This window comes from Alexandromys fortis, unplaced genomic scaffold (genome assembly GCF_014885135.2).
Source record: "Alexandromys fortis isolate MF-2015 unplaced genomic scaffold, M_Fortis_MF-2015_v1.1 scaffold_90, whole genome shotgun sequence".
Classification (NCBI taxonomy): Eukaryota; Metazoa; Chordata; class Mammalia; order Rodentia; family Cricetidae; genus Alexandromys; species Alexandromys fortis.
The window spans coordinates 5,940,759-5,958,454 of NW_026067985.1; the positions used below are offsets into that span (position 1 = coordinate 5,940,759).

Genomic DNA, 17,696 nt, shown 5'->3' on the forward strand with positions numbered 1-17,696 from the left:
GCCTCGCACCCCTGGCGCTCTCCAGGGCGGTCCGGGGGTGTGGCCTCGTGCCCCGCCCAGTGACAGTAGCAGTCCAGTCCTTTTTCAAAGCTTGATGGAGTTGTGTATGTGTATACCGGTCTCCCTGAAAGCTGCAGGTGCGGCCTGGGGCGGCTTAGAGTGCATCCTCGTGGACGGTGGATCGCAACTCCAGTTTGGTGCCAAGGAGAGTGGAGAGCTCACGCTAGCCAGGAGGGCCTGGGGTGGGCGCCTAAAGAGCTCCAAGAAAAAAACGCCACGCTGGGAGAGCGCAGCCCTATCTCTCCAGCTCCACATTTAAAGCTCAAGACAGGACCTCACCCGGGGGCAGAGGGCTGAAACGTAGCTTTGTACAGTAATTCCGTTTCCCACCTGATTAGATCTCCCCTGTGCCTAGGTTATTTGAAGCAAACACCAAACATCTTAGTCTGTCAGTCACAGAGAGATGATTTGAAGCCCTCTTCTTTCATGGAAATAAGTTGCCCTTCGTGTATAAACAACCCAGTGAGGGCAGTACTTGCTGAATGTGGTGCAGGCCCTTCACTAGACAACACAAAACGTTCTCTACCTCAAAAGAAAACCCTATGAAGCAGCTGTTCTGCTCCCCATCCTAAACTCTGACCCATACTAGTCTTCGTGTCTAGGTTCATACTAGGTTTTTCTATGAAACACAATACTTATGTCTGATTTTATCATGTGCTAGTACTTCAGAGTGAGACCAGAAATAATTCCATCCTATCGGTAGACCTGAATATGTAGGTCGCCCTCATCTCTTTGCTATTGTTAAGAGGACAGTTGAGGGAAGGTGCATATTTGAACCATTTGGTTAAATCTGACCAGTGCCTAAGTCGTAAAGGAAACTCAGTTTAGAACAAACAACTGAGTGCATAATTTTAGAGAATGTTCTATAAAAAAAAAAAAAAAAAAAAAAAGGCTGGATCTTAGCCTGTCTCAGGCTTAGCCTGGGCATTAATTGCCCAGATCCCTCACCACCTGAAACCATCAAGCTGGTTACACCCCTCCTGTTTTCCACCAAGGACCTCCACTGACCTTGATGCCATGATTTCTGAGTCACCCTTTCTCAACTAAAGCCTGACTGAATTTGCCTAAGGCTGAACATTGTAAGTACATTTTATGTACACATTAAGTATACATAGTCAATCATAAAGAAGTAACAAGGAGTGCTGGAGTACCTCAGGGTAGCTTAGTGGTGGGGCGCTTGCCTAATGTTTGTGAGTCCCTGTGTTCAGTCCCCAAAACCACATACACACATGATGTGGGAAGTCCTTCTCTACATGTGTTGCTTTTATTGGTTAATAAAAAAGCTGCTTTCGGCCAATGGCTTAACAGATTATAGCCAGGCTGGAAGATATATATATATTGAGAGAGAGTAGGCAGAGTCAGGGAGATGCCATGTAGCTGCCAGAGGAGAAAGACACAAGCCGCCAGTCGGAGCTTTGCCAGTAGGCCATGAGCCTCATGGTAAAATATAAAATAATAGAAATGGGTTAATTTAAGATATAAGAGTTAGCCAGAAATATACTTAAGCTATTGGCCAAATGGTATTGCAATTAATACAGATTTCTGTGTGATTATTTCAGGTCTGAACTGCCAGGAACGAACAGCTTCACACACACACACACACACATACACACACACACACACACACACACACACACACACACACGCAAAAAACCTCAAGCGAATGAACTGCCCACACATTCTAGACCAGACTTAAGCATTGATAAATGAGAACACCCTAAGACTATTATTCAGAGGTGGAGTCAGCACCAGACACAGGTACCTGACTGTGGAATCCTGGGAGTTGAGCAAGGAGGTGCCTAAGGAGTTGTTGTCCTGGGGAGGAGTGACCCACAAGGAGCCAGTGTCCTACGCCACCCACCAGAGGCGTGTTTGGCTATTATTGGTTAGTCCCGACCTGGAACAGAGGCCAAAAGGAGACGAACTGCGGTGGTAGGCCAAGTTCATATCTAGAGGTGCTGTGCTGAGGGTGGGGCAGGAAGTAGGAAACAGAGGCACGTAGGGTTACAGCTCAAAGACCAGAGCGCTATTTCCTTGGCTAACCTGTAACCTCTGCTTCAAGGCTGACGTCTGTTCTGGAAACTGCAGTTTGGCTGGTCTCACTCTGCACAGAGGAGCAAGCGGATCTGAGGCAAGGAGGTAGGACCAGCAGGTACTCAGCAGTACTGAGACTCCTTTTTCCCTCCAGGAATAAGTCTTATTCGTCTGTCCCAGATGGGTGGACCCTGACAGGAAAGAGCAGATAGTGTAGTTTCTGCTCTACCCAGCGGTCGCAATCATCTCTTTTCCTCAAAACAGAGTGAAAAGTGAATTGTAAAATGACTCCTTTTAGGGCAATGCACAGCCAGAAAAACCCATTTTGTACAATACAGGATAATTTAGAATAGGATGTAATCTGATTTATTCCCTTGCATTAAACAGTGTCTATCTAGACCCTGGCAGCACTCCACCATCTGTCTCAATAGTCATGACTCCAGACCTTCATAGACATGGAGTCCAACAGTGCTTGCCTTTCTGTGGCTACTTGGTTTATTCAGTATTGTGTCCTGTGTTTTGGTGTGCATGTGTAGATCACATCCATTTATCATTTTCTTCTGCTTTGTTTTCAGGACAGAGTTTCTCATAGCTTTGGAGCCTGTCCTGGAACTCACTCTGTAGACCAGGCTGGACATATGCCTTGCTTGCATATGGGCTTCTAGCTCCAGAACTGTCAGAGAATAAATTCCCAGCGTTCCAAGCCAAAAAATGAAAAGTATTTCTTGGTTTTCAATGTGAAGATACTTAGCAACCTCATATCAAAAGAGAACTTGGAGGCGGGGCAGGGTGGCACATACCTCTAATCGCAACTCTTCATAGGAAGAGCATGAGTTTGACACCAGCCTGGTCTACATAGAGAGCCTCTATTTCAACACCCACCCCCAAAGAGAGAACCTTGAGATAAATGAACATGGCAGAGTTTATTGGAGCAAAAAGTGGCTCAGGGTTGAGTAGCATGCAGAACCATGAAGGCTGATGGTTGGGCAGCAAGAATTGAAAGGCTCACAAATAAATACAGGCTCCCTTAACCTGCTGGGCTTTGCACAGGGGCCACAAAGTATTTCAAACTTCTGTCAGACAAAAGGCATAGTGATGCTCTCTTTTTTGTTTTGTTTTTTTGAGACAGTGTTTCTCTGTGTATCTTTGCCTGTCCTGGAACTCACTTTGTAGACCAGGCTGACCTGGAACTCACAGAGATCTGTTTGCCTCTGCTCCTCAAGTGCTGGGATTGAAGGCATGCGCCACCACACCTGGCTGTGTGTGTGTGTGTGTGTGTGTGTGTGTGTGTGTGAGAGAGAGAGAGAGAGAGACAGAGAGAGAGAGACAGAGAGAGAGAGAGGGGTGCTCTTTTCAAAGTGGGTTTAGAAGAGAGTGGTCAGTCCTTTTACTAAGCCTTTCTTTCACTGGGTCTTTGTCTTTTTTTCTTCCTTTTTTTTTCTTTCTCCTTCACATCTCTTCCCTTTTTTTCCTCTTTCTTTTTTAGTGCAGATCAAAACAGGACTCTGCCTTCAGACTACAATGTACTCTTCCAAAACCAATGAACCAGACTCCTGAATACAATGTTCCAATGCAGTGGGCTGTGGCTTATTGTAGATTTCTATAACTGATGTTTTGGAACCCCAAACTTAAACCATGTATTCTGCTTTGCTGAGGGAACTCATACTAAAATGCCATGTGTCCTGCCGCTTTGTTGAGGGAACTCTTTGTTGAGGTATCTTTCACTGGTTGATGTCTTCCTCAGGGAGGCACTCAGTGGGCAGAAAGGGGGCAGAGTAGATTTTATATAACTCATATAATAGTGCTCCGTGGAAAAGCCACGCTCGTGGCATGGAACAGAGTGCCGGAGGAAACCAGAGCCCCTGTGACTTCCCAGTCCTGATCCTGTTTTCCCAGGGTCTTCCGTCTTCAGTCCCTCTTCCTGTCCCCAGTTTAGGAGTCCAAGAGGAAGGAGAGAATGCCCGTGGGCCAACATAACTGTGCTAAGAAAATTCCCACTTCTCCATGCGCCTCAGGGTGTGGGTTCCCACTTCTCCTGCTCCAGTCTGTGTCTGTTTTTAGGTTCTGCTCTTGCATCCCGTAGTCCCAGCACCCCATCAGGGCCAATCCAAATGTGGAACAGGATGGGGGATCTAGCTAAAGAACAATATATGAGCTTCAGCTTCTTCCAGCAGGATTCGGTGCTTGTGCCTTCAAGCAGTCTGGGAAGGAAAAAAAAAAAAAAAAAAAAAAAACAAACAAAAAAAAAGCAACAACACATACACACACATCCAATCCAACTCTACTTTGCAACACAGAAATTTCTCATGAAGAACACAGGAAAACAAACAAGACCTCACTGGAAATCCTCTGAAATCCGGAGGCTTAGATGGAACTTGTGTTCTAGTCTGCCTTCTGCTGCCATGACAAAATAGTCCTGGAAAGAAAGCGTTTATTTGGCTTATACTTCCACATCTCAATTCATCACTGAGGGAAATCAGGGTAGGAATGCAAGCATTCCTGGAGGTGGGAACTGAAGCAGATATTCCGAAGGAAGGAGGCTTACTGGCTTGCTTTTCCTTCCCCCAACTCATACTCAACCAACTTTGTCAGAGCATTCAGGACCACCGCCTGAGGGTGGTACTCCCCGCAGTGGGTTGGGCCTTCCCACATAAATTGTAATCAAAATGATGTTCCATAGACATGCCTAAAGGCCAACCTAATGGAAGGAATTCCTCAATTGAGGTTCCTTCTTGCCAGGAGTCTCTAGTTTGTATCAAATTGGCAAAAACTAACCAGGACATCTGACTTCATAAGGGAGATGACCAAATTCATAAAAGACTTATTGATTTCCTCAGTGTCCCTGGAAGTCCCTGATGGCTAAGACTAGATTGGAGCCCAGATAGTGTTGTGTCCTATCTAAGGCTAAGTGTAGTCACCTCAACCCCAAGGCTAGCGTGCCTGGAAGGGCTGAAGTGAAAACTAGTGTCCAGGAGATTTTAGAACGGGTGTGATGTGGGAGGGTTCCAGGTGAAATGGGAGTTGGGCTGGAGGTCAGTTTAGGGGTGACAGCCTCAGGAGCAGCTTTAAGGACTCACCTGATCGCTTGTACAGGCTGGGCCTGGGCACATCAGGGCTCTGAGGGGTTTGCATTGCTGCGCTGTAGTGTTTGGAGAGTCTTGTCTACGTTGGAGTCAGAGGCCCAAGTACCCTCCCGACAGAGCTCTGAGCCATAGGACATGGAGCATGGGAAAAGCTGGCTCCAGCTCCATAGTGGGGTTTCCTCTGGCATGATAGATGCTTTAGACCTACCATAGGTGGTGTCTATGCCAAGTTCAAGATCCATGGAGCAATGCACTTGAAATGGCTCGCAGCGTGCTATGACTCTTGTTGGTTGAGAATGTAGCCTGAGGAAAATGGATTCCAGTTTGCCCCTTTGATAAGGACCCACTCACTAACCACTCTCCAGAGGTCTGTGACTGGCACCACCTTGGCGTGGCATGATCTGGAACCTGGCTGCTCACGAGCACTGCTCAAGGCTCAGTGCTCTGGCCTGGCCACACAGTGAGACCCTCAGGGAGGCTCTTTCTCTTGAATATTCATAGGATGGCATTGCAGGTAGTCACACTGAGTACACTTCCTATCTTCCGTCAGATTGGAATGAGGGCAGAGTCGTTCCCTTCTGCTCACATCATTGAGAAGATAAGAGCGATGGCTTGTCGCATGTCGCATGCGTTGTGAGCTCCCCTCTGGCATGGGAACAAGCCTCTCAGAAACAGCAGAGATGACAGTATGGAGGTGACTCTGGAGATTCAGAGGTGAAGAGGACAGAGAGGGAAGCACTGTGTTCTGTTGTCTGAGAGCAGGGCAGCTGCCACATGTTACACTGCTCAAGTCCACAGCAGCCAGATGTGAGAGGGGTGGAGGAGGGGAAGTCCCAGAACTCTGCACAAGCTCCGCCAGAATAGCTGGTCACCGTTGCACTTGAGTTCACTACTTAGGCCATACACACAGAAGCAGATTTGAACCAGTCCAGGCCTGTCAACTGCTTGCTGAGATAAATAGACACTATTCTTAAAGACAGAGGAACCCAGGCCATTAACAACACATCATGCAACACTTAGGGCACACCAAAATAAAAACATACAAAGAAATGGAACCCATGACAAGAACCGGATGAGCAGAGACAGTTCAGGAGAGACTCCCGTAGCAGCTGCTGCAGTCAAGGACGGAGCTGTGAAGCTCTTGGAACCTGTGTGGAGGCCGTAAAGGGAGGAGATAGGTGGGACACCTTCTGACTTTTTTCCTGGTTTTGCCTTTCGTAGTTAATCTAATCCATTTGGAATTGGCCTCTTTAAAAAAATATTGTATGTGTGCAAGTGTTTTGCCTGCATGTATGTCTGTACACTGTACGCATACCTGGCCAGAAGAAGGCATCAGATCCTTTGGAACTGGAGTTACAGACAGTTGTAAGCAGTCACGTGGGTTCTGGAAACAAAAACTGGGCCCTCTGCAAAAGCAGCAGATTCCATCTTAACTACTTGAGCCACCTCCTCCTGTCTCTTTTTTGTATAAACAGGATCTTACTGCATGATCCAAGCTATCCTGAAACTGTGGGGTTGCAGTACAGGTCGCTGCTGGCTCTCAAGAGTCCGCCTTTCACTGTGACCAGCCTCTTAGATCACCAGTACCTTTCCCCCAGTTTCTCACACACGGTAAGCAAGAACTCTAACCACTAAGCTACATTTCCAGCCCTCTTTTTTTTTTTTAATTAATTTATTTATTATGTATACAGTGTTCAGCCTCCATGTATGCCTGCAGGCCAGAAGAGGGCACCAGATCTCATTACAGATGGTTGTGAGCCACCATGTGGTTGCTGGGAATTGAACTCAGAACCTCCGGAAGAGCAGTCAGTGCTCTTAACCTCTGAGCCATCTCTCCAGCCCCCTCCAGCCCTCTTTTTATTTTATTTTTTTTTTTAAGTTGCCTAGGCTGTCCTTGAATTTGTAATTCTCCTGCCTTAGGCTTGCTTGCAGCTGGGAAGACAGAGCTGAGCCGCTGGGCCCAGTTCCTGAATTACTTGTGAAAACCTCTGTTCTCCTTTGATGGCCATTATTACAACCCGGAAACACAGACAGGGTTCAGGCAGTTGGCTGTAGTTTTGCTCCCTACATCACCAACCCTCTGCCTGAGGTTGCAGTTCCGGTGTTTATGTCTACTGCAAACCCAGGCCTGCAGTGAGGAGGGATTTGCCTTTTCCATAGCGTGCACACTGCGGCAGGGAATGCTCTACAGAAACCCCGTGTGGAGAGGGATCAGGGCCAGGACTTGACATTGTTATCCATGAAGACTTGAGCACTGTCACCTTTCCTCATCTTAAATAACTCATTACCTAGTGGTACTAGGGACGTCCTGGTTTCTATGATTATCAATAGCTAACGTGTGTTGTAAGTCCTCATTGTTTCTAATACTCTGTTGTCTATTAAATTTCTCCATTAACATTCTAACAAGAGGAGAAATACGACCTCTTCCTCATAATTTTATTTTAAAAGTCCTGTGTTGCTTCTTGATGGCCACTGTCTGGGTTCTGGCTTTTTCCCAAGCCACGACCAGTCATCCCCGACAGAGCAGGCTCATCTGTCTGTGGAGAGGACAGGGATGCCAGGAAGAGACAACGGTCATATGCTGAGTGAACATCGGAGTGTCAGGAGCATGCCAGACAGAGGGACAAGGCTTGGTGCTACGGAATGAGCCCTGAGGAGAGCGAGAGACACATACAAACCAAGGTGTTGGATCCCTTACGGTAAAAGCAAACAAAAGCAAAAAAACCCACATATGCTACAAAAAGGGTTTCTACATGGCCAATTACAAAAGGTTCCTCTGAGGGAGACCATTGGGAGTTTGGGAGAAAGCCAACTGGAGTTTAAAGACCAATGTATCCAGACTTACGGGCACACTCCCTATTTTAGCAGTAGATAGTTGCTTAAATTAATGAGCCTAGCCACTCTTGGTGGCACAGAACTATAATCTCAGCACTTGAGAGACTGAGACAGAATGATCATACATTCAAAGCCAGCCTGGGCTACACATTGAGAGTCTGTTTTAAAAAACAAAAATAATGGGCTGAAGAGATGGCTCTTGTTGGTTCCCGACACCTACAGTGACTCATAACCATCCTTAACTCCAATTCCAGAGAGTAACATGCCTTTTTCTGGGGCTCCAGAGATACCAGGCATATATGTAATATACACACATGCATGCAAGAAAAACACATATCCTCATTAAATAAATCTTTTTTTTAAAATTAATGTTTGGAATAACCCTTCAATGGGAGGAAAGATTGTTTAAAGTCCAGGGTCAAGGTGAAGATACATCCTCATCAATAAAACATTTGATGTACAAACACAAGGACCTGAGTTGGTACTATCCCTAGAATCCACATGTAACAACTCAGTGTGGGCTGGATGGTGGTGGCGCATGCCTTTAATTCCAGAACTTGGGAGGCAGAGGCAGGCAGGTCTCTGTGAGTTCGAGGCCAGCCTGGTCTACAAGAGCTAGTTCCAGGACAGGCACCAAAGCTCCAGAGAAACCCTGTCTCGGAAAAAAAAAAAAAAAACAATAAAAAAAAAAAAGCTCAATGTGGTAGCATTCTCTTTTAATTCCAGTGCTATGGAGGCAGAGACAGCTCAGGTTTCAGTGAGAGATCCTGTCTCAAAAAGCAAGGTTGCTGAGAACCAAGGTAGACTTCTGGGATCTGCCCACAGAAACCCACACCCACACACAAAACAAACAAACAACTCTTTCAAAATACAATCAAACTTTTATTCAGTGTTAAAAGGAAGTGAGCTGGCTGGACAATGGTGACACAGACCTTTAATCCCAGGACTCAGAAAGCAGAGGCAGGAGGATCTCTGTGAGTTCGAGGCCAGCGTGGTCTACAAGAGCTAGTTCCAGGACAGACCCCAAAGCTACAGAGAAACCCTGTCTCGGGGGGAAAAAAAGAAAAAAAAAAAAAAGAGGAAGTGAGCTGGCTGGCTGGGCAGTGGTGGCTCACGCCTTTAGTCCCAGCAGAGGCAGAGAGGCAGAGGCAGGCAGATCTCTGTGAGTTCCAGGATAGCCAGGGCTACACAGAGAAACCCTGTCTCGAAAAACAAACAAGCAAAGAAAAGAAAAGAAAAGAAAGGAAAGAAAAAGACAACAGAGGATCCTTAACCTAAATCAAATAAATCATTCTGAGAAGCCACAGACTGTGGTTCCAGTCTGAGCCTTCTGGAAAAAGCTGAACTACAGAAAAACAGGAAAAGAGAAAAAACAGCAACAGCCTTGGTGGGCAGAGGGGAGGATGAGCAGGAACGGCAGGCAATTCTCTGTGTGATGTGCTGATAGTGGACACGTCACGTCATTCCTGACAAGTGTGAAGCCCGGTGCCAACCTCGGATCTGGGCAGCAGTGCGTGTGTCGCTGTGTTCACTGGTGTAACACATCACTGCAGACAAAAGGGGACCGAGGAAGAAAGTGGGTATGTGAGAACTGGAAACCAATTTTCTTCACAATTTTGGGTTTGTTTTGTCTTGATTTTTACATTTATTCATTTATTTAGGCTTTTTGAGACAGGGTTACTCTGTGTAGCCCTGGCTGTCCTGGAAGTTGCTCTGTAGACCAGGCTGGCCTCAAATTTATAAAGATCCACCTGAGTCTGCCTCCTGAGTGCTGGGATTAAAAGGCGTGCGCCACCACCACCCAGCTAGGTTTTGTGGTTGTTGTTTGTTTCTTTTAAAAAAAAATATTTATTTATTTATTTGTTTGTCTATCTATCTATCTATCTATCTATCTATTTATTATACAATATTCTGTCTGTGTGTATGCCTGCAGGCCAGAAGAGGACACCAGACCTCATTACAGATGGTTGTGAGCCACCATGTGGTTGCTGGGAATTGAACTCAGGACTTTTGGAAGAGCAGGCAATGCTCTTAACCACTGAGCCATCTCTCCAGCCCCCAGTTGTTTGTTTCTTTTGAAAGAGAGCGAGTATCACATAGTCCAAGATGGTTTCAAAGTTGCCATGTGGCTAAAAATAACCCTGAACTTCTGATTATCTTGCCTCTACTTCCCAGTGCTGGGAGTTCCGTCATGTTTATGCATTGCTGGAGATCAAACTGAGGGCGATGGATATGCTAGGCAGTCAGTCCATTGACTGAAACACAGTCGTGGACCTTATGCGTGTTTTTTCTGTAAACCCAAAACTGCTCATAAAAATACATTTGAATATTTATAAAAGCTATTTTATAAGAGAAAGCACTGGGGAAGGAAGGGGATATTTTGCTGGGTGCCAAGGGCAGAGCCAACTCCATAATACCCTAGCAGGCCTAATGTGTGATGCCTGTCATGGTGTGGAAGCTGCTGCCGCTGCTGCTGCTGCTGCTGCTCCAGGCTGGGTCCACGTTCCAGGATAGGAAGACAGAGGTGATTTTAGCCTATAAGGTGAGCTCAGACTATGTCTTCCCACTGCATGCTTATTAGGTAGGAGGCTGGAATCTAGTTCACAGAGGCCTGTGGCAGGGTGGGGAAGCCAGGGCCTCGATGATCTGGGCAGGCCCAGTGGGGAGGGACTGGAGAACACAGACCCTAAGTTGCACAATTGTAAAGTGTCTGAGGATACACCCTACTGCTGCACCTAACCCTCTTGCAACCCCATCTGCCAATGGAGCCCCAAAGACACAGCAGATTGGAGAAAGCTCCAGAAGGCAGGGGATAAGGACTCTCTGAGGATCTCCCATAATTCCTTTCTGTGCCTTTGCACACACACCCAAATCACCCAGTGCTGTGTCCTATTGCTCTGTGATTCGCTTCTCCTCTGCCTTCTCTCCTGTGTGCCCTGGTGTGGCTCCTTGCTGACCTCTGGTTGCGGTCTCCTTAGCAGTTAACCTACAGCCAACACGCTGTTTTTGTTTTAAAAAGCAAGACAGAAGGGATCTGGGTGGAGCCCCCTGGTCTTCCTTTGCTAGCTCCTGCCGAGCTAACTGTGCGGCCCTGGGAAAGTGATTGTCTCTGAGCCTCCGTTTCTTCACCTGGCATCAGAGGTGAGCCAGACAGCGCAGGGTTTGTCTGTAGTGTTTCCTGCCCAGGCCCTATTGCTCTGCCGCCTGGTCCTTCCTTCTGTCTCAGCTTGCCTTCTGTGTACCTGGCCTATAACAACAGACGCTTTGGGGGGTGGAGGAACTAAGTTTTGGTTTTTTTGAGACCAGGTTTCTCTGTGTAGCCCAGGCTGCCCGGGCAGGCACTCTAGACCAGGTTGCCCTTGAACTCGGAGATCTGCCTGCCTCTGCCTCCCAAGGGCTGCGATCAAAGGTGTGCGCCACTCGGCTCTGCTAAGATGATCTCACTCTCTCCCCATTCCTCATCCTCCCCTACTGCCATCTACCTTTTCTGTCTTCTCCTTCCCAGGTCAGACAGCTCATCTTGAATTGAAGGGTGGTTGATTTAAGGAAGCCAAAATGGGTGGTGGTAGTGTTTGACCGGAGAAGCCCTCCTGGGGACGGGGTCTACTGAACTGCCCTGGGGCAGGTAAACAGAATCGGAATGTTTCAGGTGATCGGAGAGCCGTGTGAACACAATTCTGAATGTCAGAGTGACTGCTGTGTCACTAACAGCTTGAACCCGCAGAAGTTCTGCACACCCCAGACCGTGTTCTTGCAATGTTTACCCTGGAAGAAGGTGACTGGGGCCCCTAGTGACACCCAGGGAGGGAAAGAAACCAGCAGGGGACACCTTCTGACCCCACTCCTACCTGTTTTTGGATGAGCTAAAGGAAGTGGGCCCTGTGGGGGGCGGGATGTAAGGGGGTCCCCAAGGGTGCTAGAGGTCTCCTGCTCCCTCACAGCCGAATGGACATTTCTGTGAAGACCACTTAGAATGCCACAGCAGCTGCTGCATCCGGACTGGCGACAGCCCTAACCGGTTCTGCTCAGCAAAGACCATCTTCTTGCAGTGTGTATCTTGGCGCAAGGTGAGCATGGAGCAAGGGACCAGGTGAGGGGCCACCCCATGGGAGTGGGCTCCCTGGTGAGAAAAGGGAAGGAACGCCCTCCCTGGGACTAGATGATATCTGACCATCTCTCTCCAGCAAGAAGGGGACAAATGCCAAAGCCACTCAGAGTGCTGGAGCCTCTGCTGCCTCCCGCTGAGTGAGACCAGCTCTCCCCACTGCACAAAGAGAACTGGGCTCTTGGCCTTGTGCCTGCCAGTGGTAAGTCACCCACCCCAACCCCCACCTACTAAAGCTGCTGCGGAGGGCAGGTCCCACCAACAAAGGGCACAGTGACTGCTTGTGGTTAAGGGTCCCTATGCAGTTGCTAAAGTGGAGGAGACAGCTGGAGCAGGCTGGGGGTGGGGGGTGGGGTGACAGTTCCTGGACCAGGCACTGAGCCCTCTGGGTGTGAAGCTACACAATGATAAAGGTCTGTTGATCCCACCTGGAGGGACCAGAAGCTTGCACAAGCCAGGAAGCTAGTGTTTAAAGTACCACCGGGAGCTGGGGCAGAACCAGTCTCCAGGCCTACAGGAGTGTGTCTGTATCTGTACATGTGTATTCTATCTGTCTGTTCTGTCTCTCTCTGTATCTCATAGCTCTGTCTCTGTCCCTCTATCTGTCTCTCCGTATCTGTTTGTCTGTCTGTCTGTGGTATCTATCAAGTAAAGGTATCATTACAATTACCAAGTAGAAATGTCTCCCAACTTCTCTCCTTCCTGTCTCCTTTACTTTCTGCTGGTCCTTAGTGGAGCCAGAGGACAAGGGAGGACTACGGATGATGAACACTGTGGGAGTCGGCAGCAAGACTGTATACATGGGCTGTGTAGACCATGGGTGTCATGTGGAGTTAAATACATATTTTGTTGTTTGACATCATAATACCAACCTGTGCACAGGGGTCTATGGCTCCTAAGGTTAAGAATATGGTACCTGCTGGGTGGTGGTGGCACATGCCTTAAATCCCAACACTCGGGAGGCAGAGGCAGGTAGAGATCTGTGAGTTCGGTGCCAGCCTGGTCTACAAAGTGAGTTCCAGGACAGGCTCCAAGGCTACAGAGAAACCCTGTCTCAAATAACCTAAAAGAATATGGCACCTGCCAGAAGGGCCCCCTCCTGTTGGAGCTGCTTTAGCTTGATTGCCTCTAGGGACATCCTGGCACAGCTTAAATGAAGGAAAGAGTCAGGTAGTCACGGCGTCTGGACCCGAACAAGGGTGCTGTGGTTAGTGCTTAGGATCAAACTCATGTGATTTTTCTCTCTGATTTTTGCTGCCCTTTAGTGAATGAACAAGAGCCTGCAACCACAGAACTAAAACTGGACTTCAGAGAGCAGAGAGTGCTCTGTTTGCAACCATGCTGTTCCAATGGGTTCTAAAAATCTGTGGAAATTAGAGGTGTCTGATGCTTGTTGTTGATATGAACTTGAGTCCTGCAGCTTCTAAGAACAAATCATAGAATGGCTGATCAATTCCTACACAGAAATAAAAGCTACTGATTGGTGAGAAAGTATCTGTGCAGTCCATAGCGCTCTCTCTCTCTCTCTCTTTCTCTCTCTCTCTCTCTTTCTTTTTATTTCTTTAATATGGATACAGTGTTCTGCCTGCCTGTAGTCCTGCAGGCCAGAAGAGGGCACCAGATCTCATTACAGATGGTTGTGAGCCACCATGTGGTTGCTGGGAATTGAACTCAGGACCTCTGGAAGAGGAACCAGTGCTCTTACTGCTGAGCCATTTCTATAGGCTGTTTTTCTTTGGCAGTTTCTCCAGTGTGAGCTGCTGAGGTCCCCCTTACTCTCCAACTTTGACCCAGGCCCACCTTTGTTGCCCACACTTGCCCATGCTGGGCTAGCTGAATCTGTCCCTGCTAAGCTCCCTTTCTTCTTCCTCCCTTCCTGATTGATGGAGGAAGGTCATTGGTTAATTATAATAAAGAAACTGCTTGGTCCTGATAGGTTAAAACATAGGTGGGAGGAGTAAACAGAACAGAATGCTGGGAGGAAGAGGGAGTAAGCTCAGACTCGACAACTCTGCTCTCTGGAGCAGAGGCCATCCTCCCCTCTCCCGGGCAGATGCACGCGATGAAGCAAACCGCCAGGTCAGACATGCTGAATCTTTCCCGGTAAGACCGGTGCTACACAGTTTATTAGAGATGGGTTGATCAGGATATGAGAATTAGCCAGTAAGGGCTAAAGCTAATGGGCCAAGCAGTGTTTAAAAGAATACAATTTGTATGTTGTTATTTTGGGGTATAAGCTAGCAGGCGGCCGGGGTGCTGGGGACGGAGCCCCGCTGCTCCTATTACTACACCTGATGAGCCCTCTGTAGAAGGGGGTCCTTCAGTTCCATTTGACTTATGAGTCCAACACCTGCTTTATGTTTTCCTAGACTCCTCGTGGCCAGGGCCCTGGACCTTAGACTGCTGGGTGTTTGAGGGGGAATAGCACAGTCTCTGGTCTTCCTGCGTCATCAGTGTCTTGTGCCATCTCTGTCTTTCCCTGAGCATTGCTGAGGAATGTGGAGGTGATACTATGAACAAGCTGCGGCTGGGATCACCGAAAGAGTTTGAGATGTTGGTGTCTTTCTTAGGACAGGATATGGCGTGGTCCAGCCTGGTCCACTCAAGGCTGTAAGTTTAAACCCAATACCACAAAAGAAGATGCCTTTTGGTTACTAACTTAATATTAAAGTGTTTATTACATCAACTGTAAGGCAAACTATATAAATGTGCAAGTTCAAAGTGGTAATATGCAACTTTTAATAATTGCTGACATTTCTAGGACGTTTTGTTTCCAACTTTTTGGCTTCAGCATTATCTTTAACCATACTTACAAAATAGCAGTTTTGGGCCAACAAGATGGTTTAGTGAGTAAAGGTACTTTCTACCAAGGCTGACAACTTGAGTTCTATCCCTGGGGTCTGCCATCTGATCTACACAGACACACACACACACACACACACAGAGAGAGAGAGAGAGAGAGAGAGAGAGAGAGAGAGAGAGAGAGAGAGAGAGATGGGGCCACGCCTTCTTCCTAATGAAATAAATGCAAGCCTAAATGAATAAAATATCATTTTGTGATGTCTACTAATAAAAGAAAAGAAAATTAGCTGAGTCTTTCCACTGAAAAGACTGAAGTAACCTCACTCCCTGATGGATGTTTCTCAAAATACATAACTTGGGACTCAGTAGTTAACATTACTTAAACAACCACGAGGACTCTGTGATGGTTCTTCGTGGTTATCAACTTGACACATCAGGAATCAAAACACAAATGACTGCACATACCTGTGAGAAGGTTTTTTTGTTTGTTTGGTTTTGGTTTTTCTTTTTTTTCTTTTTTTTTTTTTTTTTTTTTTTTTTTTTTTTTTTTTTTTTTTTTTTTTTTTGGTTTTTCGAGACAGGGTTTTTCTGTGGCTTTGGAGCCTGTCCTGGAACTAGCTCTTGTAGACCAGGCTGGACTCGAACTCACAGAGATCTGCCTGCCTCTGCCTCCCGAGTGCTGGGATTAAAGGCATGCACCACCATCGCCTGGCTGGTTTTGGTGTTTCTCTGTATTGCCCTGGCTGTCCTGGAACTCACTCTGTAGTCCAGGCCGGCTTCGAACTCACAGAGATCTGTCTGCCTCTGCTTCCTGAGTGATGTGGGAGTGTCATATATCAATCTGTTGATTTCATTTGTTAATTAAAGAAACTGCTTGGCTGGCCTCATAGGTTAAAGTAAACAGAATAGAATTCTGGGCGGAAGAGGAAGTGAGGTCAGACTCTGCTCTGCTCCCAGAGAGACCAGACAACTCTGCGCTCTGGAGCAGAGACATCATGGACGGAGGCTAGAATCTTCCCGGTAAGCGCACCTTGGGGTGCTTACACACATCATTAGAAATGGGCTAGTCCAGGTGCGAGAATTAGCCTGTAAGGGTTAGAGTTCATGGGCCAAGCAGTTCTTAAATGAATACAGTTTGTGTGTTGTTATTTCGGGCATGAGCTAGCCAAGCGGCCGGGGTGTTGGGGACGCAGCCCCACTGCTCTTTATTTCAACACCTGAGTGCTGGGATTAAAGGTGTGCACCACCACTACCCAGTCTAGGTTTTTTTTTTTTTTTTTAAGCAAGGTCACAGGAATACACAATGAAAACCGTGACCTGAGAGTGAAGAAGACACAGGAGTAACGCATGAAGGAGCCTTGAGTCACAGGTTTTTGATGTTTTCTTTGTTGTGCCTGAGTCCAAGGACTGCCAAGAAGACCACCACGGAGCCACACTTCCGAATGCAAAAGCAAGGTTTTGTTCATTAAGTACGAGCTAGCACAGGTCCTCTGCCTCATAGTCTGACACAGCAGATGGAGGGAAAAGGACCCGGCTTATTTTTGCAAGGGGCTTATAAAGCTAAAAAAAAAAAAAACACAAAGCAATCCCAAGGTTACAGTCTCAAAATACAAAATTACTTATCCTTTATCACCATTGGCTAAAGGTGAGGTAAAGCTCAGCTGCTAGCTCCTGACAGGCTGTTAGTATCTGAGGGGGATAGCAACAGCCCCCTGGTTATGTCCTCCAGACATCTGCTGACTCTGTGCTAACCGCAGGGGCAAAACAGTGGTTAACCAGGACGTTTGAAGCAAGCAGATTAAACAGATGTTGTTTGAGTACCCTGGTGGGTATCCTGGTCACTTTGACCAGGGCAGACAGTTTCTTGGGAATGTTTATGATTTTCCCGGACTGCATTCAGCCCCCTAGTTAGGTCCTGTCTAAAATGGACTACTTTTTCAAAATGGAGTTTGTTTTGTTCCTTCATTCTTTAGAAATTACTTCTAGTTAATGTTAACCAGTTCAAGACCCTGTGCTGTTCCAAAAAGAGCCACCAGGTGGTGCTGTGACCTTGATAGAGCAGAAACACCTTGGCAAGAAAGCACATGATTCAGAAAACACAAAATACGGGCAGCTGTGGAACAGACTGCCGTTGTGCCCAAGCTGCTCTGTGGAGATCTGCTCTGTAATGCTTCTTTTTCCTGATGACTAGTGAGCCAAGTGGGTTGTAAAACAAACACAAGGAAGAAGGGGATCACAGCTCTGCGAAACCCCAGGTTGGAAACCTTTAAGGACCAAGTCACCACAGGCATTGAATCTCTGGGGTCAGCGATCAGGGTTGGCTGGGGAAGTGATTCCTAGGGTTGAGACAGAAACTTGGTCCATGGGAAGTGAAAAACTGATGGGCCGATTCAAGGTGCAGCAGGCTGGGTGTTGTTGATTCCTGGAGAGCCTTTCCAGGGCAGTCGCACCTCAGAAGTGCTCTGTGGCTTTAATACTATGGAAAATAAGGTGGCTGTTGCTCTGTGCGTTTTTATTCACGTCAGGAAAGACTGGAGTCTATAATCACCGTCACAGACCATAGCTTAGCAGAGCCGTTGGCTTGTCCTGTGGTGTTACCTCAGGAGCACAAGCTGCCAGGTGACAGGATGGCAAGGCTGGTGAGGCTGCAGGACAAGCACCTCGTCTTTTTAGAGCCCACTGTGAATGTGGACCTGAGGATAGAAAGTTTATTGAGTGAGGGAAGGCCCCAGGCAGCAGTGAACCACACTAACAATGAAAAAGAGCGAGGGTGTTTA

At 47.3% G+C, this 17,696-nt stretch overlaps 1 protein-coding gene across 1 annotated transcript; it reads left to right on the plus strand.

Annotated features, from left to right (window-relative positions):
* Positions 1–10,449: 10,449 nt before the first annotated feature.
* Lrcol1 (leucine rich colipase like 1) lies at positions 10,450–14,516 on the plus strand. Its single transcript, XM_050158927.1, has 5 exons — positions 10,450–10,554; positions 11,662–11,787; positions 11,954–12,079; positions 12,197–12,319; positions 14,487–14,516. Exons 1-5 carry the CDS (start codon positions 10,450–10,452, stop codon positions 14,514–14,516), a joined length of 510 nt encoding a protein of 169 aa, XP_050014884.1.
* Positions 14,517–17,696: the final 3,180 nt, after the last annotated feature.

Excerpts from the sequence above, each read along its gene's own strand:
- Lrcol1 (XM_050158927.1), top strand. The coding sequence starts at position 10,450 with ATGCCTGTCATGGTGTGGAAGCTGCTGCCGCTGCTGCTGCTGCTGCTG. Across the intron at positions 11,788-11,953 it reads AATGTTTACCCTGGAAGAAG|CCGAATGGACATTTCTGTGA; the intron begins GTGACTGGGGCC and ends GCTCCCTCACAG. Across the intron at positions 12,080-12,196 it reads AGTGTGTATCTTGGCGCAAG|CAAGAAGGGGACAAATGCCA; the intron begins GTGAGCATGGAG and ends ATCTCTCTCCAG.